The sequence below is a fragment of the Anomaloglossus baeobatrachus genome, chromosome 1 (assembly GCF_048569485.1).
Source record: "Anomaloglossus baeobatrachus isolate aAnoBae1 chromosome 1, aAnoBae1.hap1, whole genome shotgun sequence".
Lineage (NCBI taxonomy): Eukaryota > Metazoa > Chordata > Amphibia > Anura > Aromobatidae > Anomaloglossus > Anomaloglossus baeobatrachus.
This window is the reverse complement of record NC_134353.1, coordinates 338,390,575-338,412,508: the sequence shown is the minus strand read 5'-3', so window position 1 is coordinate 338,412,508 and position 21,934 is coordinate 338,390,575. Positions and strand designations below refer to the sequence as shown.

Genomic DNA, 21,934 nt, shown 5'->3' with positions numbered 1-21,934 from the left:
AATCCTCTCCTTGTTTCCCTATTCAGGAGCCTCATAATAATAGCAAACCTCCTCCTGCAATAGAATATTTAATCTTCAGCTCCTCCTGGAGTGCTTACTTTTTCCAGCGTATCCTTGCCTCCTCTGCACTGTTGGGCCAGCGACAACAGCAGTTTGAGGTCACAGCGTGGCATAATGACCTCATCACTCTGCTGCACATTGGGACAAGTTATGATGAGCGCTGCTCCGCCCTAGTCCTGGCACGGAAGTGTTTAAAGGGTACTTGTCACCAGATTTAGGGCCTATAAGCTGCGGCCACCACCAGTGGGCTCTTATATACAGCATTCTAACATGCTGTATATAAGAGCCCAGGCCGCTGTCTAGAATGTAAAAATCACTTTATAATTCTTACCTAAACAGTCGCTGCAGTGGAGTTGGGTCATATGGGTGTGTTCGTTCTCTGGTGCCGGTGCCTCTTCTTTCGGCCATCTTCGTCCTCCTTCTGAAGCCTGTGTGCATGACGCGTCCTACGTTATACACACTCACCAGGCGCACTACAATACTTTGATCTGCCTTGCTAAGGGCAGATCAAAGTGCGCCTGCACAGGACCTCAATGCCGGCGAGTGTGGATGATGTAGGACATGTCATGCACCCCGGCTTCAGAAGAAGGATGACAAAGATGACTGAAAGAGGAGGCGCCAGCACCGGAGAATGAAGATGCCCATCTGACCCAACTCCACCGCAGCAACCGTTTAGGTAAGTATTATAAAGTGATTTTTACGTTCTGCATAGTGGCCTGGGCTCTTATATAAAGCATGTTAGAATGCTGTATATAAGAGCTCACTGGTGGTGGCCGCAGCTTATAGGCCCCAAAACTGGTGACAGAATCCCTTTAACGGTATTCGTGTCTGAAACCATTCTCATTCCACAAACTTGTACTCATTAAAATAAAAAAAGATTATACTCCCCTCCCATGTCGGTGCCGTTTCTGCCTAGTCGGCGGTTGTGTCCCTGGGACTCATGTCAGGTTGTGACGTCACACGAGCCCTATGCCCAATTCCCGCCAGCTTCTCTCTTCCCGCCTTCTGATTTATGAATAACCAACAGGAAGTGAAACCTGTCGGTGGTTAATTACTCATACATGCGAAGAGAGAAATCACCGGGGCTTGCGCCCAAACATCTGGAATGAGAAGGGGTGTTCAAGAAGTGGAGAACCCCTTTAATAAACAACAAAGCTTCTCCTAACCATTATAGTGTTAATCATGGACAGCACACCAATGACCATGTGCGCTGTGCATGATTTTTAATGGAACCATAGACTTGTATGGGTAATTTTGACTCATTACTTGGATCAAAAATGGACATGTCTCTGTGCTTTTTATTTTTATTTGCAGACACACATTCCACAGAAAAATACGACTAGGTAAAAATCTCCATAGATTATAATGGATACCTGTTCTATACATGAAAAATGTGATCCATTGACTTCTGAATGGAGCCATGCGCTGTTTTATGCAGTCCAGTTCTGGGACACAAACAGAATACTGGCTGAGAGGAGGATTAGGCTATGTTCACACAATGCAAAAATGCAAATGACAAATATAATTTGTAGCAAAAACGCAGCCATTCCCGCTTATACTTACAAGAGAACAGGTTTTGGCCTAAAGCGGGCTTTACACGCTGCGACATCGCTAATGCGGAGTCGTTGGGGTCACGGATTTTGTGACGCACATCCGGCCGCATTAGCGATGCCGTTGCGTGTGACACCGATAAGCGATTTTGCATCGTTGCAAAACAGTGCAAAATCGCTAATCGGCGACACGGGGGTCCATTCTCAATTATCGTTACTTCAGCAGTAACGAGGTTGTTCGTCGTTCCTGCGGCAGCACACATCGCTGCGTGTGACACCGCAGGAACGAGGAAGCTCTCCCTACCTGCCTCCCGGCCGCTATGCGGAAGGAAGGAGGTGGGCGGGATGTTACGTCCCGCTCATCTCCGCCCCTCCGCTGCGATTGGGCGGCGGTTCAGTGACGTTTCAGTGACGTCGCTGTGACGCCGCACGGACCGCCCCCTTAGAAAGGAGGCGGTTTGCCGGTCACAGCGACGTTGCCGGACAGGTAAGTATGTGTGACGGCTCTGGGCGATGTTGTGCGGCACGGGCAGCGATATGCCCGTGTCGCGCAACAGATGGGGGCGGATACCCACACTAGCGATATCGGGACCGATATCGCAGTGTGTAAAGTAGCCTTTAGTCTGGAGTCACACTTGCGGGAGACTCGCGCGAGTCTTGCATCACATCACCCGGCATGGCCGCACACTTTCCTGACAGGAGCGGTTCGGTGTATATATTTCTATGCAGCTGAGACAGTCCTGTTCGGAGAGTGTGTGGCCATGCCGGGTGGTGCGCTGCAAGACTCGCGCGAATCTCTCGCAAGTGTGCCTCCGGCCTTAAGGCCACTTTACACACAGAGATAAATCTGTGGCAGATCTGTGGTTGCAGTGAAATTGTGGACAATCAGTGCCAGGTTTGTGGCTATGTACAAATGGAACAATATGTCCATGATTTCACTGCAACCACAGATCTGCCAAAGATTTATCTCTGTGTGTAAAGTGGCCTTAGTCTGTTTTTGGCTAGTGGAATTGAAATGTAATGTCAGGATTATTTTTTTCCTAATGTCTCGGTTAGTCAGTGTTTTTTGCAGGACATTTTGTCTTTTTACTGAAGTTTACCGATGGCATTGTTATTATAGGAAGTTATCCATAGTAATATCTGTCATTATGTGAATGGAGGCCGCATCCTTTTGTAGAGAAATATGTTCTTAATTAGTTAGGATTCTAGGCACAAAGCTCTTATCTATGTAATTGAAATGTCTTAATATGTGCTAAAGTTGCTTGTTACAGGAAACCAAATGTCCAGGAAGTTGTCAGTTTATTTTTCCCATTCACCTCCCCATATTGACTTGGGAATATGGTCCCCAGGGTGTTGTGGGAACATACTCTCAATAAAAATCTGGGAACGGCCGAAATGGCCTGTGGGTGCACATATGTCCGTATGTTTCCCTTCTCAGATCGTGGAAAAATAGGCCTGAGAAATTCTGAGCTCTGTGCCAGGCGAGACGGTCTGTGAGAATGACACATCTTCAGTGATTGTGACATTGGCTAACTAGCAGTAAAACGTGATAAAACACAGCTGTTTAACTGCAGAATATATGCTGACACTCAACCATCAGGAACGTCTTCATATGAAAAGATCTGTTCAAAATATGCACTTAAAGGACCAAAATCAAAAAGCACCTACTTGAGAACCTAACATTGAGGCATAGGTAACCACAAGGGCCCGTTAGAAAGAAAGCTGCAAAGAGTGGAGGACATGCTGGAACCTGTAGTTTTTCCATATGTTGAATCCTAAATATGTAAGGAGCAGACCTTCCTTGTAACAGGATATAATGAATTACAAAAAACTATACTCTTGAGTACTGTACAAGTCTTCAGAGATTGGGGTAAAGAAGTATTTTGGTTTATTTTTAGAATTTTTGGTCACTGGTAACCTTTTTAAGAATGTAAACTATTAAAATGTCACTTATATTTTATATGCTTTTCTCACACATTGCTCATGACATTATATTTTTTATATAAATGTTACATGAAAAAAACATCCTTTTTTATGAGGAATACGTCAAAAATGGAATTTCTGGACCTGCACACTTCTTGCTATTTTATAGAAACAATTCCCTTCGGTTAAAGGGGTTGTGCGGTCTAAAAGAAGCCTTTAGTCACGTTGTGACTGCAGACTTGTGAATCCTCCCAGCACGCACTGTGTGCTGTGAAGATTTGTCAATTGCTAAGAACGGCATTGACGTGATCGCTGTTGTGCGATATTCATGTTCCCGGCCAAAACCCGACTAGGAGAGAGCAACCTCATGTCTTAGAAATGTATTGAGCAAGGACATAACCACTAAAATGCCATACACTTGTATTGATTGACGCCACGCCCACTAGTCGAGTTCTGGACGGGAACATGCACAGTGCACAATTGCAGTCAAATGACTGTTTTTCCCGGCTCTGACACCGTCAAATCCTCTTAGCACACAGCGTGTCCACTGGGAGGATTCAGAAGTATGCAGTCACATAGAGTGACTGCAGACACAATTTTTGAACGGACAACTCCTTTAAAGGGAACCTCTCACCATATTTGGCGACTATAAGCTGCGGCCACCACCATTGGTCACTTATATACAGCATTCTAACATGCTGTATATAATAGCCTAGGCCATTGTGTAGAACGTAAAAATAACTTTATAATACTCACCTGCCGTCCTACCTGAAGCCTGGGTGCATGACACGTCCTATGTCATCCACACAAGCCGGCACTGGGGTCCTGTGAGGGCGCACTTTGATCTGCCCTGAGCCTATTTCTTTTTGTCAGTTTGGTAAGATCAGACCACACTCACAAATGAGTTCCATTTTTTTCACTGCCCCATAGACTTGAATGGCCTAGTGCCATCCAATCGGAGGAGAATTGTGCATTCTGTGATTTATTTGAGAAAAAAGTTGGACATGTGCACGGCCTCACGGAATAATATTGGTCATAGTGCGATTCGATGCTTTATCAGGTCTTAAGTGGACCGAAGATATACAGTGTGCAGAATTATTAGGCAAGTTGTATTTTAGAGAATTTTTTTTATTATTGATCAACAACTATGTTCTCAATCAACCCAAAAGACTCATAAATATCAAAGCTAAATATTTTTGGTAGTTGGAGTGGGTTTTTTTAAGATTTGGCTATCTTAGGAGGATATCTGTTTGATTTTCCTCAATTCATGGGCAGTTATTTTGCTCCTTTTTTCCCAACGCGCTTCTTGCGACCCTGTTGGCTATTTGCCATGAAACGCTTGATTGTTCTGTGATCACGTTTCAAAAATTTGGAAATTTCAAGACTGCTGCATCCCTCTGCAAGACATCTCACAATTTTGGACTTTTCAGAGTTCGTCAAATCTCTCTTCTGATTAAGCACACGTTATATAGGGTGTTGATGTCATTACACCACACCCCTCCTCATTACAGAGATGCATATAACCTGATTTCTTCGGCGCTCTATTGGGAGACCCAGACGATTGGGTGTATAGCACTGCCTCCGGAGGCCACACAAAGCAATTACACTTAAAAGTGTAAGGCCCCTCCCCTTCTGGCTATACACCCCCAGTGGGATCACTGGCTCACCAGTTTTCTGCTTTGTGCGAAGGAGGTCAGACATCCACGCATAGCTCCACTGTTTGTAGTCAGCAGTAGCTGCTGGCTCTATCGGATGGAAGAAAAGAGGGCCCATATAGGGCCCCCAGCATGCTCCCTTCTCACCCGCGGTTGGTGCTTGTAAGGTTGAGGTACCTATTGCTGGTACGGAGGCTGGAGCCCACATGCTGTTTTCCTTCCACATCCCCTTAGGGCTCTGTGGAAGTGGGATCTTGCCGGCCCCCAAGCCCTGGGGCCGGGCTCCATCCACAGACCCATAGAACCTGTTGGATTTGGAGCGGGAGTGCCGTTCAGGGACAAGGCCCTGCAACTTTCAGGTACTCTGTGTCCCCGGCAGGCACGGACACTCTCAGGGCCTGCTGAGCGTTGTAGTGCGCCGGGGACAGTGGCGCTGTACGCTGGGGGTTAGGTCACTGCAGCTTTGCTGAGTGACGTTGTGTATTGGGAACTACTGCGCCGACCGCTCCTGGAGCGGCGGCGCAGCTGCGACTTATGGTGCGCCGGGGGCTTTGCGCCGACCGCGCTTTTACGGCGGCGGCGCTTCTAACTTTAGCCCCCGGCTTCTGCGGCCTAGCGCCGCTTCGTTCCCGCCCCCACCCTGTCAATCAGGGTAGGGGAGAGACGCTGCTCAATAGGCAGCGCCGAGGGCTGGAGCTTTATTTACATGCTCCAGCCCTCTCACTAGGCACAAGGGGAAGCAGACTTCCCGCTCTTCGTCGGTGTACGCCCAGGGCCCGCCCCCCCTCTCCACAAGGACGCCGGCAGCCATTATACATGCGTTCTGGCTGGGGAAAGGCAGCAGGCTCTGGGAGACCCAGACTAGAGGGATTTCTGGCGACCACACACCGCTCCTAAGCGGGCGGTAAGCTGCACAGTAGTGCTGGCCCCACTAGTGCCTCAGTGATATATAGTGTACTTTTGTCTTGGTACCATATATATATATATATATAGTTGCACTGTAGGTCGCTTCTTGGCTGGACACCCTGTACTGCTCTGAGGAGGCAGCAACATGTCATCCGCAAAACGCAAGGCTGCCAAGGCACGGGCTGTGTGCACTGTTTGTACTGCATGTGGGGCTGATCTACCGGCAGGCTCCAATGATTCACATTGTGTGCAATGTTCAGTCCCAGTGGCACTTCGTCAGCCAGAGCCTATTGTGGTGGTAGCCCAGGCAGCGACGCCTGTGAACCCTGCCCCGGTGACGGGGACAGACTTTGCAGTGTTTGCTGATAAAATGTCTGAGGCTATGACAAAAATCCTGGAGACCTTGCAGGCCAGGCCAGTTCCTCAGACCATGGACACTGCTGTGGCTATGCTCTCTGGTCCCCCTCAGTTGGAACTAATCCGTACTTCAAGGGGGTCTCAAGCATCACAAGCTGAAGTCTCTGACTCAGATGACAGTCCCAGGCAGCCTAAGCGAGCTCGCTGGGAAAGACCCTCCACGTCATCACACTGCTCAGGGTCTCAGCGAGAAGAATCTCTCTGTGATGAGACTGAAGAAGGTGATCAGGATTCTAATCCTGAGGCCCCTCTCAATCTGGATGCCCCTGAGGGTGACGCCATGGTTAATGACCTTATATCGGCAATTAATAGACTGTTGGATATTTCTCCCCCAGCTCCTTCAGCAGAGGAGGCAGCTGCACAGCAGGAGAAGTTCCATTTCCTGTATCCCAAGCGTAAATTAAGTGCTTTTTTGGACCACTCTGACTTCAGAGAATCAATCCAGAAGCACGACGCTCATCCAGACAAGCGTTTCTCTAAACGTTCTAAGGATACCCGTTATCCTTTTCCCTCTGAAGTAGCCAAACGCTGGACCCAGTGCCCAAAGGTGGATCCCCCAATTTCCAAGCTTGCGGCTAGATCTATAGTCGCAGTAGAGGATGGCGCTTCACTTAAAGATGCCAACGACAGACAGATGGACCTTTGGTTGAAATCTGTCTATGAAGCTATCGGCGCGTCGTTTGCTCCAGCATTCGCGGCCGTGTGGGCACTCCAAGCTATTTCAGCTGGTTTAGCACAGGTGGATGCTATCATACATCCAGCAGTGCCACAGGTGGCGTCCCTAACTTCGCAAATGTCTGCGTTTGCGACCTATGCTATCAATGCTGTCCTAGAATCTACGAGCCGTACCTCTATGGCGGCCGCCAATTCTAAGAGCCTTATGGTTAAAGGACTGGAAAGCAGATGCTGGTTCCAAAAAATGCTTAACCAGCCTGCCATTATCTAGAGACAGACTGTTTGGTGAGCCATTGGCTGAAATCATAAAACAGTCCAAGGGTAAGGACTCTTCCTTGCCACAGCCCAGAGCAAGTAAACCTCAACAGAAAAAGTGGCAGTCGAGGTTTCGGTCCTTTCGAGGCTCGGGCAAGCCCCAATTCTCCTCGTCCAAAGGGACTCAAAAAGGACAAGGGAGCTCAGATTCCTGGCGGGCTCACTCACGCCCCAGGAAAGCAAATGGAGGAACCGCTTCCAAGGCGGCTACCTCATGACTTTCGGCCTCCTCCCTCCGCATCCTCGGTCGGTGGCAGGCTCTCCCGCTTTTGCGACATTTGGCTGTCACAGGTCAAAGACCGGTGGGTAACAGACATTTTGTCTCGCGGGTACAGAATCGAGTTCAGTTCTCGGCCTCCACTTCGGTTCTTCAGAACCTCCCCACACCCCGACCGAGCAGATGCACTGCTGCAGGCGGTGGACTCTCTAAGAGCAGAAGGAGTCGTGATCCCTGTCCCCCCTCTGGAACGGGGGCGAGGATTTTACTCCAATCTCTTTGTGGTTCCAAAAAAGGACGGCTCCTTCCGTCCTGTTCTGGACCTAAAACTGCTCAACAAGCATGTGAACGCCAGGCGGTTCCGGATGGAATCCCTCCGCTCAGTCATTGCCTCAATGTCCCAAGGAGATTTCCTAGCATCAATAGACATCAAAGATGCTTATCTCCACGTGCCGATTGCTACGGAGCACCAACGCTTTCTGCGCTTCGTGATAGGAGACGAACACCTTCAGTTCGTGGCTCTGCCATTTGGTCTGGCGACAGCCCCCCGGGTGTTCACCAAGATCATGGCAGCAGTGGTAGCAGTCTTGCACTCTCACGGACACTCTGTGATCCCTTACTTGGACGACCTACTGGTCAAGGCACCCTCTCAGGAGGCATGCCAACTCAGCCTGAGTTTTGCACTGGAGACTCTCCAGGCGTTCGGGTGGATCATCAACTTCCCAAAGTCAAATCTGTCACCGACCCAATCATTAACGTATCTTGGCATGGAGTTTCATACTCTATCAGCGATAGTGAAGCTTCCGCTGAGCAAGCAGAGGTCACTACAGACTGGGGTGCAGGCTCTCCTTCAAAGTCAGTCGCACTCCTTAAGACGCCTCATGCACTTCCTCGGGAAGATGGTGGCGGCAATAGAGGCGGTTCCGTTTGCGCAGTTTCATCTGCGTCCACTTCAATGGGACATTCTCCGCCAATGGGACGGGAGGTCGACATCCCTGGACAGGAAAGTCTCCCTTTCCCAAACGGCCAAGGACTCTCTGCAGTGGTGGCTCCTGTCCACCTCATTATCACAGGGAAGATCCTTCCTACCACCGTCCTGGGCGGTGGTCACGACAGACGCGAGTCTGTCAGGGTGGGGAGCAGTGTTTCTTCACCACAGGGCTCAGGGTACGTGGACTCAGCAGGAGTCCAGCCTTCAGATCAATGTTCTGGAAATCAGAGCAGTGTATCTTGCCCTTCTAGCCTTCCAGCAGTGGCTGGAAGGGAAGCAGATCCGAATTCAATCGGACAACTCCACAGCGGTGGCATACATCAATCACCAAGGGGGGACTCGCAGTCGGCAAGCCTTCCAGGAAGTCCGGCGGATTCTGATGTGGGTGGAAGCCACGGCCTCCACCATATCCGCAGTTCACATCCCCGGCGTAGAAAACTGGGAAGCAGACTTCCTCAGTCGCCAGGGCATGGACGCAGGGGAATGGTCCCTTCACCCGGACGTGTTTCAGGAAATCTGCCGCCGATGGGGAAGGCCGGACGTCGACCTGATGGCGTCCCGGCACAACAACAAGGTCCCAACCTTCATGGCACGGTCTCGCGATCAAAGAGCCCTAGCAGCAGACGCCCTAGTGCAAGATTGGTCGCAGTTCCGGCTCCCTTATGTGTTTCCACCTCTGGCACTCTTGCCCAGAGTGCTACGCAAGATCAGATCCGACTGCAGCCGCGTCATACTCGTCGCCCCAGACTGGCCGAGGAGATCGTGGTACCCGGATCTGTGGCATCTCACGGTCGGCCAACCGTGGGCACTTCCAGACCGACCAGACTTACTGTCTCAGGGGCCGTTTTTCCATCGGAATGCTGCGGCCCTGAACCTGACTGTGTGGCCATTGAATCCTGGATCCTAGCGTCTTCAGGATTATCCCAAGGGGTCGTTGCCACCATGAGACAGGCTAGGAAGCCCACGTCTGCTAAGATCTACCACAGAACGTGGAGGATATTCTTATCCTGGTGCTCTGCTCAGGGAGTGTCTCCCTGGCCATTTGCATTACCTACCCTTCTTTCTTTCCTGCAATCTGGGTTAGAAAAAGGGTTGTCGCTCGGCTCCCTGAAAGGACAAGTCTCGGCGCTATCCGTCTTTTTTCAGAAGCGTCTAGCACGACTTTCTAAGGTGCGCACGTTCCTACAGGGGGTTTGCCATATCGTTCCCCCGTACAAGCGGCCGTTAGATCCATGGGATCTGAACAGGGTACTAGTTGCCCTCCAGAAGCCGCCCTTCGAGCCTCTGAAGGAGGTTTCACTTTCTAGACTATCACAGAAAGTGGCTTTTCTGGTAGCGATCACATCTCTCCGGAGAGTGTCTGAGCTAGCAGCGCTGTCTTCCAAGGCTCCCTTCCTGGTCTTCCACCAGGACAAGGTAGTGCTGCGCCCCATTCAGGAGTTTCTCCCGAAGGTGGTATCCTCTTTTCATCTTAATCAGGATATCTTTTTGCCTTCGTTTTGTCCTCATGCAGTTCATCGGTATGAGAAGGACTTATATTTGTTAGATCTGGTGAGAGCACTCAGAATCTACATTTCCCGCACGGCGCCCCTGCGCCGTTCGGATGCACTCTTTGTCCTTGTCGCTGGTAAGCGCAAAGGGTCGCAGGCTTCTAAGGCCACCCTTGCTCGATGGATCAAAGAACCAATTCTTGAAGCCTACCGTTCTGCGGGGCTTCCGGTTCCATCAGGGCTGAAGGCCCATTCTACCAGAGCCGTGGGTGCGTCCTGGGCATTGCGACACCAGGCTACGGCTCAACAGGTGTGCCAGGCAGCTACCTGGTCGAGTCTGCACACTTTCACCAAACATTATCAGGTGCATACCTATGCTTCGGCGGACGCCAGCCTAGGTAGAAGAGTCCTGCAGGCGGCAGTGGCCTCCCCGTAGGGGAGGGCTGTCTTTGCAGCTCTAACATGAGGTATTTCTTTACCCACCCAGGGACAGCTTTTGGACGTCCCAATCGTCTGGGTCTCCCAATAGAGCGCCGAAGAAGAAGGGAATTTTGTTACTTACCGTAAATTCCTTTTCTTCTAGCTCTTATTGGGAGACCCAGCACCCGCCCTGTTGTCCTTCGGGATTTTTGGTTTGTTTGCGGGTACACATGTTGTTCATGTTGAACGGTTTTCAGTTCTCCGATGTTACTCGGAGTAAATTTGTTTAAACCAGTTATTGGCTTTCCTCCTTCTTGCTTTTGCACTAAAACTGGTGAGCCAGTGATCCCACTGGGGGTGTATAGCCAGAAGGGGAGGGGCCTTACACTTTTAAGTGTAATTGCTTTGTGTGGCCTCCGGAGGCAGTGCTATACACCCAATCGTCTGGGTCTCCCAATAAGAGCTAGAAGAAAAGGAATTTACGGTAAGTAACAAAATTCCCTTCTTACTTACTTGGTAGTTGGCTCTCAAGCCTATACAGCTTGGAGTAGGACAACATGTATAAAAATTATCATGTGATCAAAATATTCATTTGCCTAATAATTCTGTACACAATGTAGTTGGCAGCATTTTTCTGCCCCATGTGAGCGAGGGAAGTGCTGTCTACAACATGATGCTATATGGCTACAAAACAATTACCGTATTTTTCGGACTATAAGACGCACCGGGCTATAAGACGCACCCTGGTTTTAGAGGAGGAAAATAGGAAAATAAAACTTTAAGCAAAAAAATGTGGTCATGACACTGTTATGGGGCGAGGATCTGCTGCTGACACTGTTATGGGGTTAATGTCCCCAAATTCTCTACTAAGGTACCCCATCCTGGTAATGATCCTCCTGCCTTGTATATGATCCTGCTATAAACCCCCATCCTGCTTATATACCAGCATCCTGCTCATATTCCCCCATCCTATTCATATACCCCATCCTGTTCATATACCCCCATCCTGTTCATATACCCCCCATCCTGTTCATATACCCCCCATCCGGTTCATATACCCCCCCATCCGGTTCATATACCCCCCATCCGGTCCATATACCCCCCATCCTGTTCATATACCCCCCATCCTGTTCATATACCCCCCATCCTGTTCATATACCCCCCATCCTGTTCATATACCCCCCATCCGTCCTGCTCACATACCCCCATCCTGTTCATATACCCCCATCCTGTTCATATACCCCCATCCTGTTCATATACCCCCCATCCATCCTGTTCATATACTTCCATCCTGTTCATATACCCCCCATCCATCCTGTTCATATACCCCCATCCTGTTCATATACTTCCATCCTGTTCATATACCCCCCATCCCTCCTGCTCATATACTCCCATCCTGCTATATGCCCCCATCGTGCTCATATACCATCCTGGTATATGGCCTGTATCCTATAGCACAGAGAAAAAAAAACAAACGTTTATACTCACCTTTTCCTCACTCCCTCCAGCACCGATCATCTTCCTCTCTGCGCCGCTGACCTGCGTGTGTGGAGCCGTTCCCCTGCAGCACGCGATATCTTCCTGTCTGTGCCGATCAGCTGATCAGCACAGATCAGCTGACCGGCACAGACAGGAAGACATCGCGTGCTGCGGGGGAACGGCTCCACACACGGGGACGGGTGAGTGTACTGATTCAGTGCACCCCGCGCTGATAATGATGTGCGGGGGGCAGTGAATACAGCCGCACATGATCACTCCAGGCTGTAATTGCCAGGGGTGATCATGTGGACCGGCTCTTTACTATGCGCGCGTCCCCGCTCGTCCTCCCGCCCACCTGTCAGCGCCGGCTTCTGCGCTGAGAAATGGGCGGAAGGATGGGCGTGCATATGTAATGAGCGGGCACACGTGGTCACGGCAGGCTGCTATAGTAGCCTGCTCGTGCCCCCAATGACCCGCTCCACCGCAGCACCCTCATTCCCCGCAGCCACAGTCAGACCATAAGACGCACCCCCAACTTTCCCCCAACATTTGGGGGAAAAAAAGTGCGTCTTATGGTCCGAAAAATACGGTATATTACAAATGGTTCTTGTCTCATAAGTGTTCATTTTCCCATGTAAACGAGCGCCAATCAATGCTCAGTAAAGGTAAGTTAGAATTAAACTATTGAGTCTACACGCGTAAAATGTACCTTTCATAAAGGAAGCAAAGGATCTCTAACACAGTTTTGGAATTGTAATACCTGCATCCAGCATTTAGGAATAACTATTTGAATACTAAATTATAGCCCTATTTTTTGGAGGTTTGTTGTGCTACCATATTCTTTCCATTTGATGATAATGGATTTGATGGTGCTCCGGGGGAACATCAGAGATTGAGATATTTTTTTTAAAACATAACCCTGACTTGAATGAAATACTTAACAAATAAGTGTGAAACAACTGAAAATATGTCTTATATTCTAGGTTCTTCAAAGTAGCCACCTTTTGCTTTGATTACTGCTTTGCACACTCTTGGCATTCTCTTGATGAGCTTCAAGAGGTAGTCACCGGAAATGGTCTTCCAACAGTCTTGAAGGAGTTCCCAGAGATGCTTAGCACTTGTTGGCCCTTTTGCCTTCACTTTGCGGTCCAGCTCACCCCAAACCATCTCGATTGAGTTCAGGTCTGGTGACTGTGGAGGCCAGGTCATCTGGCGTAGCACCCCATCACGCTCCTTTTTAGTCAAATAGCCCTGACACAGCCTGGAGGTGTGTTTGGGGTCATTGTCCTGTTGAAAAATAAATGATGGTTCAACTAAACGCAAACAGGATGGAATAGAATGTTGCTGCAAGATGCTGTGGTAGCCATGCTGGTTCAGTATGCCTTCAATTTTGAATAAATCCCCAACAGTGTCACCAGAAAAGCACCTCCACACCATCACACCTCCTCCTCCATGCTTCATGGTGGTTTCCTAGCAACTATTTTACCATGAAGGCCTGCTGCGCAAAGTCACCTCTTAACAGTTGTTCTAGAGATGTGTCTGCTGCTAGAACTCTGTGTGGCATTGACCTGGCCTCTAATTTGAGCTGCTGTTAACCTGCGATTTCTGAGGCTGGTGACTCGGATAAACTTATCCTCCGCAGCAGAGGTGACTCTTGGTCTTCCTTTCCTGGGGCGGTCCTCATGTGAGCCAGTTTCTTTGTAACGTTTGATGGTTTTTACCAGTGCACTTGGAGACACATTGAAAGTTTTCCCAATTTTTCGGATTGACTGACCTTAATTTCTTAAAGTAATGATGGCCACTCGTTTTTCTTTACTTAGCTGCTTTTTTTTTCCCATAATACAAATTCTAACAGTCTATTCAGTAGAACTATCAGCTGTGTATCCACCAGACTTGTGCACAAAACAACTGATGGTCCCAACCCCATTTATAAGGCAAGAAATTCCACTTATTAAACCTGACAGGGCACACCTATGAAGTGAAAACTATTTCCGGTGACTACCTCTTGAAGCTCATCAAGAGAATACCAAGCAAGAGTGTGCAAAGCAGTAATCAAAGCAAAAGGTGGCTACTTTGAAGAACCTAGAATATAAGACATATTTTCAGTTGTTTCACACTTTTTTGTTAAGTATTTCATTCCACATGTGTTAATTCATAGTTTTGATGCCTTCAATGTGAATTTACCATTTTCAGAGTCATGAAAATAAAGTAAACTCTTTGAAAGAGGTGTGTCCAAACTTTTGGTCTGTACTGTATGTGACTTTTTTGAAGTGGATCCTAGAGGAAACCAACAAACTTGACACTGTCCAGTCAAAAGGCTGCAAAAACCAGATAAAAAAAACTTTATTCAAAGCACTTTATAACATCTTCAGAAAACAAAAACGTCTCCAAAATATCAGCATTTTCTGAAGCAGTTGTGTATTCTGCAACCAGGATACCAAAGTACAGCCAAAACAGCAAAGCAGGGATAATACTTTTTTAAATGCAATAACATGAAATACATTTTTATATATCTTTTTTTGTGCAATGCTGAAAATTTAAAGCAGCAATTAATTATTACACCTGTTCTAAAAATGTATAAACATGTCTCCTTTCAGTTCACATCACTAAGAAAATCTCACACCATTAAGGGTATGTCCAGTGGGGAATTAATTGATTTTTCTGTGACAATTACAAGACCAATTTCTGTGCAGAAAAATTCCATATCAGTGTAGGTGGGATTTGTTCAGATTTCATCCATGTGCCTTGTGCTGTAATCCACGGAGGATCTGCAGTATTTCCATCCTATGGGTGTGCCCTCTATGGTGATCAATTAGAAGATGGCATGGTGACCTTCCCTACAAGCACCACACGGCTCTCATGATCTAATCTTTCAGGATTCGGTTCTAAGATCTATTAGACAATGTGTATGCTTGTAGGTATTATGAAATTATGAAGTAATTTTAGGATACAAAATTAACACAAGGGTCAATTTCTAATAGTGAGAGCTTCACATATTATAAAAATAGCTACTCCTAAATTACCAAGCAAAATATTTATTTAAGTTTCTTCATAATATAATGTTCCTAATAAAAATGCTCAATAAGTGTAGAAGAGGTTATGCACTGCTTTTGCATTGCTGGCCTATCCTTAGGAAATGTGATCAATGTCTGATCGGTTGGGATCTCACACTCCGCACCGCCGATCAGCTGCTCCTGGTGCCGTCAGTAAGCAGCCAGAAATGCTCAGTTCCGGAACTGCCCCATCAACTGATACCGGCCACAGCTGAGTACTGCACATCCACTTCCCATTCAGATCAACAGGAGGCAGATGTACAGTACCCGAATGCGGTTGCTATAAGATTAGGCAGGTCCGGAACTGAGCATTTCCGGTTGCTTAATGCTGCCACTGGCACAGAGAGCAGCTGATCGCATGGTGTGGGGTGTCGGATCCCGGCCGATGAGACATTGATGACCTATCCTAATGATAGGCCATCAGTGTTAAAGTAGTATTTATCCTCTTTAAGTATTTAATATTTTATTAATGAGGTCACTATACCTTAAATGTTTAAAATGTAAAAACCTAAAACATACAGAAATCCTCACCAGCAGATCTCACTTTTTTTCCTATAATATTGTTATTACTAACCTAGTGTCCTTATTCTTTTCTTACAGATGAACTCACAGTGCCTGCACTTTACCCGGGTAGCCCTGAAGTGTGGGCGCCGTATCCCCTCTATCCAGCGGAACTAGCACCTGCTCTACCTCCTCCTGCTTTTACCTATCCCGCTTCACTGCATGCCCAGGTAATTGATACCAATCAGCCACATCCGCACTCTATCCCACCTACCCTTTCCTGGTACCACAGTGCACTCCACACACTAACCACTGTTCTACCAGCTAACTGGTTCACTACATAGAGGTCAATGATGCCTCACTTGTCCTCACTCATCCTCTCAGACTGTCTTCATGTTTCGGGAACCCTACTCCTCTGATTTGTAAATCAAGCATTAATACCATACTACTGACTTAACTGATGTGAGGTTTTCTCTACAGATTAACACAGAATATATTTTTACTTGGGAGGGATGAGGAGTGGTCATGTGTTCACTTGAAATCTAACATCAAATCATTCTTGGACAAAAGATCTTTCGTACAATAAAAGATATTTTGTCTGACAATTGGGTAAAAAAATTCAAACACAGCCAACTTAATTCCAAACAATTATGGAGTTTCTTTGGTCAGCTAAAACGATTGTTCGTTCTGTAATTTCACCCAATGGATTTTAGTTATAGCTAAAATCGTCTATGTATGGAAAAATGGCCAGGCATATGTGATAACTGTTGGCCAACAGCATTTTCTCCCGACTCCTTTGTACGCATGAATGTTTAGATCTGCTGAACGTAAAGTTGATGCCAGACAGTTGTGGCTAATGTGAAGAACCAAAGCAATAAGTCTTTAAATTCAATCTGTCCTTCCTTTATCAGATGATGTTAGGGACAGTGGGGAGCAGATATCACGTACTGTATACCAGCAGTACCGGATGACTAATGTATATTGGGGGCCTTAAGCCCAAACCACTTACCTAATGGGAGAGAAAAGAAAGGCTTGAATATGAACATCTCAGGAAAATATAATTAATTTTTATTTTTTTGTGGTCCTTTAAGTGTTATTAGGGGCTATCACAATTTAGGATATTAATTGTAAATTTTACTATTTTTAGATTTATTTTATTTTTTTTTAATAATGCTTGGTATGTTTGTAACATTAGGGCTGAATTGGATACTGAAATTAAAAAGATGGTGCTTCTAGGCTAATACTTAAAGTAACAGAGCAGGTTGAAGCAAAGCGACAGCATCTCACCTAAAAAGACTATGCAAAAGTGTATATAAAGCTCATGGCATCCTATCTTCACTCAGTACTCAGCCATAGCGGATCACTTGATGTCGAAAGGATTGGGCTTATCCCAATGCGCCTGATAAGCAGTTTGTAATACAAAGTGAACCAATACAGAATACGCTATGGAAAATGCAATTCACCTTTTGTCTAAAGCTTTTGGAAAGAAGGCCTTACTACTTCTGCCAAATGTTCCAGGGCTTTGAGAATCTTTGCTACAAAAAGTCAAATGCAAATTTAAAGAGGACTTTTAACTAGCTCAAAATTGCATGTAAAAACTCTAAAACGCCCCTAATTAAACCACCTTTTTCTGTTTTGCGCTGGATCAAACCATTGCAGACATATTCACATTAATTTCTTTTGGAGCGCAGGATGTGAAATCTCTGCTTGTAGTCCAACTGGGCATTTCTTCAGAATTTTCTCTGGGGCATACACTTTCACCCCTTCCTCCCGGTCACTTCCAATTACAGCTCAGCAGCATCTGAGACTGCTAGATCTGTTGCCGAGCTGTAATTGGCAGCACCTGGAAGGGAGTGGTCAAAGCGCATGCCACAGAGAGGATTCTTCTAGCTGAACTACAAGAAGAGATTTCACATACTGCTCTCCAAAAAGCCAAAAAAAAGTGAATATCTCTGCAATGGAGCGACAGAGTTCAAAATGGAAAAAAATATCAGAATCAGGAGAGCTCAGAGAAAAATTTATTTAACTTAATTTGTTTGACCAAATGCAGATCCTTTTTAACTTGCATAGTATTGCCATTCTGTGAAGCTGTTATGAAACTGCCTGAAGTAATGCAGAAAATGGACAAAATTATTTCAACTTTGTCTAATTGCTTTTCCCTTTTTCACAGTTATTTGATATATTAGAATTGTTTTTAAGGTCTTAGTGATTTGAATTTTGGAAAATTATCAACGAAAAGCTTTTTGAAAGATTCAGCTACATATATGGTATCTCCGATTATGTTCTTTCCTTGCTGTGTAGTGCCATAGTTCCATGGACTAGGTAATCATTGACACATCCTTTAATGCACAATTTTCAACAGACCTTGACAGATTGAGGCTTATCCAGGTAATTGATCTAATGAAATCAAGATCAGTCCAACTCAATCTTTCACCCACGGTCAGAAAATGTAGATTTTTAGAACTACGAATCAATGATGCAAAGCTGGGCTAAAATCCAAAAAATGCATAACATTTGGTAAAGTGTATTTAACTGACATAAAAGAACGTATAATCTTAACCTATACAATGTGTCATGCTGTCAAAGCTTCATTATGGAGGATGAGATATTGTATAAATGTACATATGGGCTGATTTATAAATGCGCAGTCGGTCTTCTACGGGGTGTGTCATCTTGTTTAAATGTAATTGAATATCTCAGAATGGAAACAAGATGATTGCAGATCCCCGTTGGTTTAGCACAAGACATAGAAAATGATTTCATTTTATGAACACAGCCAATTTTGTAACCTTAACTGCCATACTTAGTTTAATGATATGGTCAGATATATAAGAGCGCTATATAAGCCTGAGCTGCCTTGTCATGTATTCGGTTAAATATATAGCTCATAAGCTAATAGCAACTCCCCCAATGAGAGGGATTTATTAATACATAGTGGGCATTTCACTGGGGTTTTCAATGTCCCCCTCAACTGGCTAACCTTTGACTGAATAACATACAGCGTTATCGTAGTGGTTGGCAGTCTGCCATTGGATTACATAGTGTCTTTCCTGGAGCAAGCAGTCTTGGCACGGTGGAAAATGTGCACTTACTTTTCCTGGTCATGATTGTTTTTATTACGTAAGTAAACGATTATTAAGACACTATATGGAAATTTGGCCTTGGTTTGTAGCCGATGAGATGTCATTCTTAGAATAGTTCGAAAATATTCTTTATTTCTGAGTTGTATAATAAACTGATTTGAGTGTCCACAACGTATTTATTTTACTCACTTATATAACACCAGTACTTTCCACAGTGGTTTACAGACATAACTGTCCCCATTGGGGCTCACAATCTATATTCCCTCTCAGTATGTCTTTAGAGTGTGGGAGGAAATTCGGAATACCCAGAGGAAATCCACGCAAAGAGAACATAGAAAATCCTTCCAGATGTTATCTTTGAGCTCAGGACTATAGCACAGCAAGGATACTTTTGTTAACCACTGAGCTATCATGCTATCCTTCTCAACTGTATGCCACCAAAGTGGGCAGTACAGTAAATACATTGACGACTTGTTCTTTCTATATGGCTTTGAAGATGAGCATAAGCCCATTAAGCCGTCATATGTTTGCTTTATGCCGAATCTCTATCTATGCTTCCAAAATTATGGACAAGTTGCTTTGATCTCATTTTAACAAAGATCCCTCCAATTCTAAGAAAAAAATCCAAAAGCAATTGCAATATGGATGAAAAGAAGAGAAGATGGAGTAAGGATGAGCATTTATCATTATGTAAGGAGGAACATTTCTTTGTGGAAAGTGGCTGACTTACCTGTGTAAGGAGACTTATAGGCCATGCAATGCTCCTCTGGGAAATGTAATATGCAAATAGCCTCTTCAGAAGGAATAAGAATTGCTTTCTAGTGTTTGCTCAGTATAGCAGTAGACACTGCAGAAAACATTGTAACGCTTGCCTCTCCTGGGAAACAGAGACACTCTACCACTACTGCACACACTACTACTGCACACTGAGGAAGGTTCATTACGGTCCAAAACATTTGTGCTTGCTAGTGTCTTGGAATAAAAATCACCGTTCTTTCACATCAACTCCTGAGTTCCAAGTTTTCTGTTATATTGGTTATGGGATTGGATCCTACTTGTGCACCATCAACAGAACTGCTGTGTTTTGCTAAAATAAGAATTGATCTCTGTCGCTATCTATTGGATGTAACTCTCATTCAGCCAAATCATATCTCCTGCTTTGCACTGAGGAGGGGCAATACCCCGAAAAACGTGTCTGCAAATGCAATTGCTGGTTTTTCTTCTTAAGTCGTTAAAGGGTCGATATTGACTTTTAGGATTGCTGCATTCAATATATAGCTACAAAGATCAAATCCTGTTTCTTCTGAAGTGGCTATATGCATATCAGTATGTAAAACACTAAAAACAATAATCCTCCTCCACCACCTCTTCCACTTATTTTACCACTATGCAGCAAGAAAAAGAAAATAGGAGAGCACCTTCAATAATAAATACCTAGTAAAATGTCAACATCCCAGAGGGTAGAGGGAAAGAGAAGCTATAATGCAGAAGGTTTTAATAACTGCCACTCCCCAATCCACAGAGCCTTCCATAATAAACTTTTAGTCAATCCACTTCACCTGCAGGGCCTTTGAATAGATCATTCACTTGGGACCCATCAGTACACAGGATGTAACTTGGAAAAAAGGAAAGAAGCAAGCCAGTTAAGAGCACTTCTAGATGGTCCAACTAATAATTCATATATTGATAGTAAATCAAATGCACAGATCCACTAAACCAGGGGAATATAGAAGCTGGCACCAGGCCCCCCTGACTCACGGACCCCTTAGCAGTTGCATGACCTGCCACCATTGGCGAGATGCGCCACTGGTCCTCAGGCCTCCTGAACTACCAGCCCCGGTCGTGATGGCGATCCCTGCGACTGCAATCGTTCTGCCCCTGGTCCTTTTTTAATGAGCACTTAATTGTTCAATAAACCTGCACCCCGTATCAGGAAGCAAGCTTTGTTCCAGATATTAACATGGATGAGCATTCCAGTGGCTGGGAAGGATGTCAATCTCAACTGGTGTGTGACCAGCAATTATTTTGGTTGAAGGGAGAATACTGATTTTGAGTTGTGTATGCTGGACCCCAATGTTCTATAGCTGTTTGAATGCTATTAACTAAAGGGAACCTGTCGACCCATCTTTATATGAGGAAGTAATGATAAGCCTGTATAGGTGATTGTCCTGTAATTAAAATCATACCTTTTTTTTGTAGAGATCCAATGTGACAGTCATGAGAAATCAATCATAGAAATCATTAGGCTAGAAGGTCACTAGGTGTGTCAATCCACTTGCACTGCTTCTGCAAAGTGCACTGACAAACACACAGGGCATTTCCAACCTGATCTGCATTTGTTTCTAACGTTAGATTTCTCAAGACTGGTCAATCCGATCTCTACAAAAAAGCATACCACTACTTCCATTTATGAAAAAAAACAAAAGAAAAAATTTACTGACAGGTGATGAGCGAGCACTACCACTCCAATTCAGTTATGGAAAAAGTTGCAAAGTGCTTGTAAAAACAAGATGGATACTCTCCATGCGGCCAATTAATTTTAGAGTGTGCAGATCGCTGGCCAAGTTATTGGCCATTCTGCAGTCCCATCTTGGCTGATTACCTAGGGATGGAGCATGGTGTATGCTTTACAGGTTACTTGCACTGCTCTGAAGCTGGCTGGATCTGACCATCCTCAGTCCGCATATGCTTCTCCCCTGCTACAGAAGCAAATCTGCCTCTGGGGGAGAGCACATGACCACGATGCTAGTCTCAACTATCAATCTTCAGGAGCGCACTGCCCTCACACATTAGGACGTCAGGGGCTGGGAGCAGTGTTCTCCTGAAGATTCATGTTAAGAAGAGTTTTCTCAAGAGTTCTATTTTACATTAACACAAAAAATCTAGTTAGGAGATCACCTATTCCTACGTAATTAAACCTACTTCTAATCCTAATGGTTAGAAGACCATGAAAATACTGATAAACTGTTTCAGAAACTTGTCATAAATGAAGGAGTTTCAGATGCAGATGTGATATTTGAATTCAGTATGAGAAATACAGGATCTGCCAAGTGAGTGGTACTTGTGTATTATTATTTAAGAAGGTTCTTAATAAGTACTTGTTTCTAAAAAGTCAGTGAGACACACCTTCTTCTAACAATTTTGTAACTAAGAGAACGCGTGAGATAAATGGAATTCCAGTAGTGCTGACTCCCCCGAG

General features: G+C 45.6%; 1 protein-coding gene across 2 annotated transcripts in view; it reads left to right on the top strand.

The window, feature by feature from the left end:
• Positions 1 to 21,934, top strand: part of RBPMS (RNA binding protein, mRNA processing factor) — a 302,866-nt gene that overhangs the window by 216,901 nt on the left and 64,031 nt on the right. The window contains exon 6 of one of the 2 annotated variants that reach the window (XM_075352295.1): positions 15,752 to 15,882. The exons of the other annotated variant lie outside the window; for it this stretch is intronic. Coding sequence (XP_075208410.1) covers positions 15,752 to 15,882 — 131 coding nt within the window. The remainder of the gene's footprint in view (positions 1 to 15,751; positions 15,883 to 21,934) is intronic. 2 annotated transcript variants of the gene reach the window in all.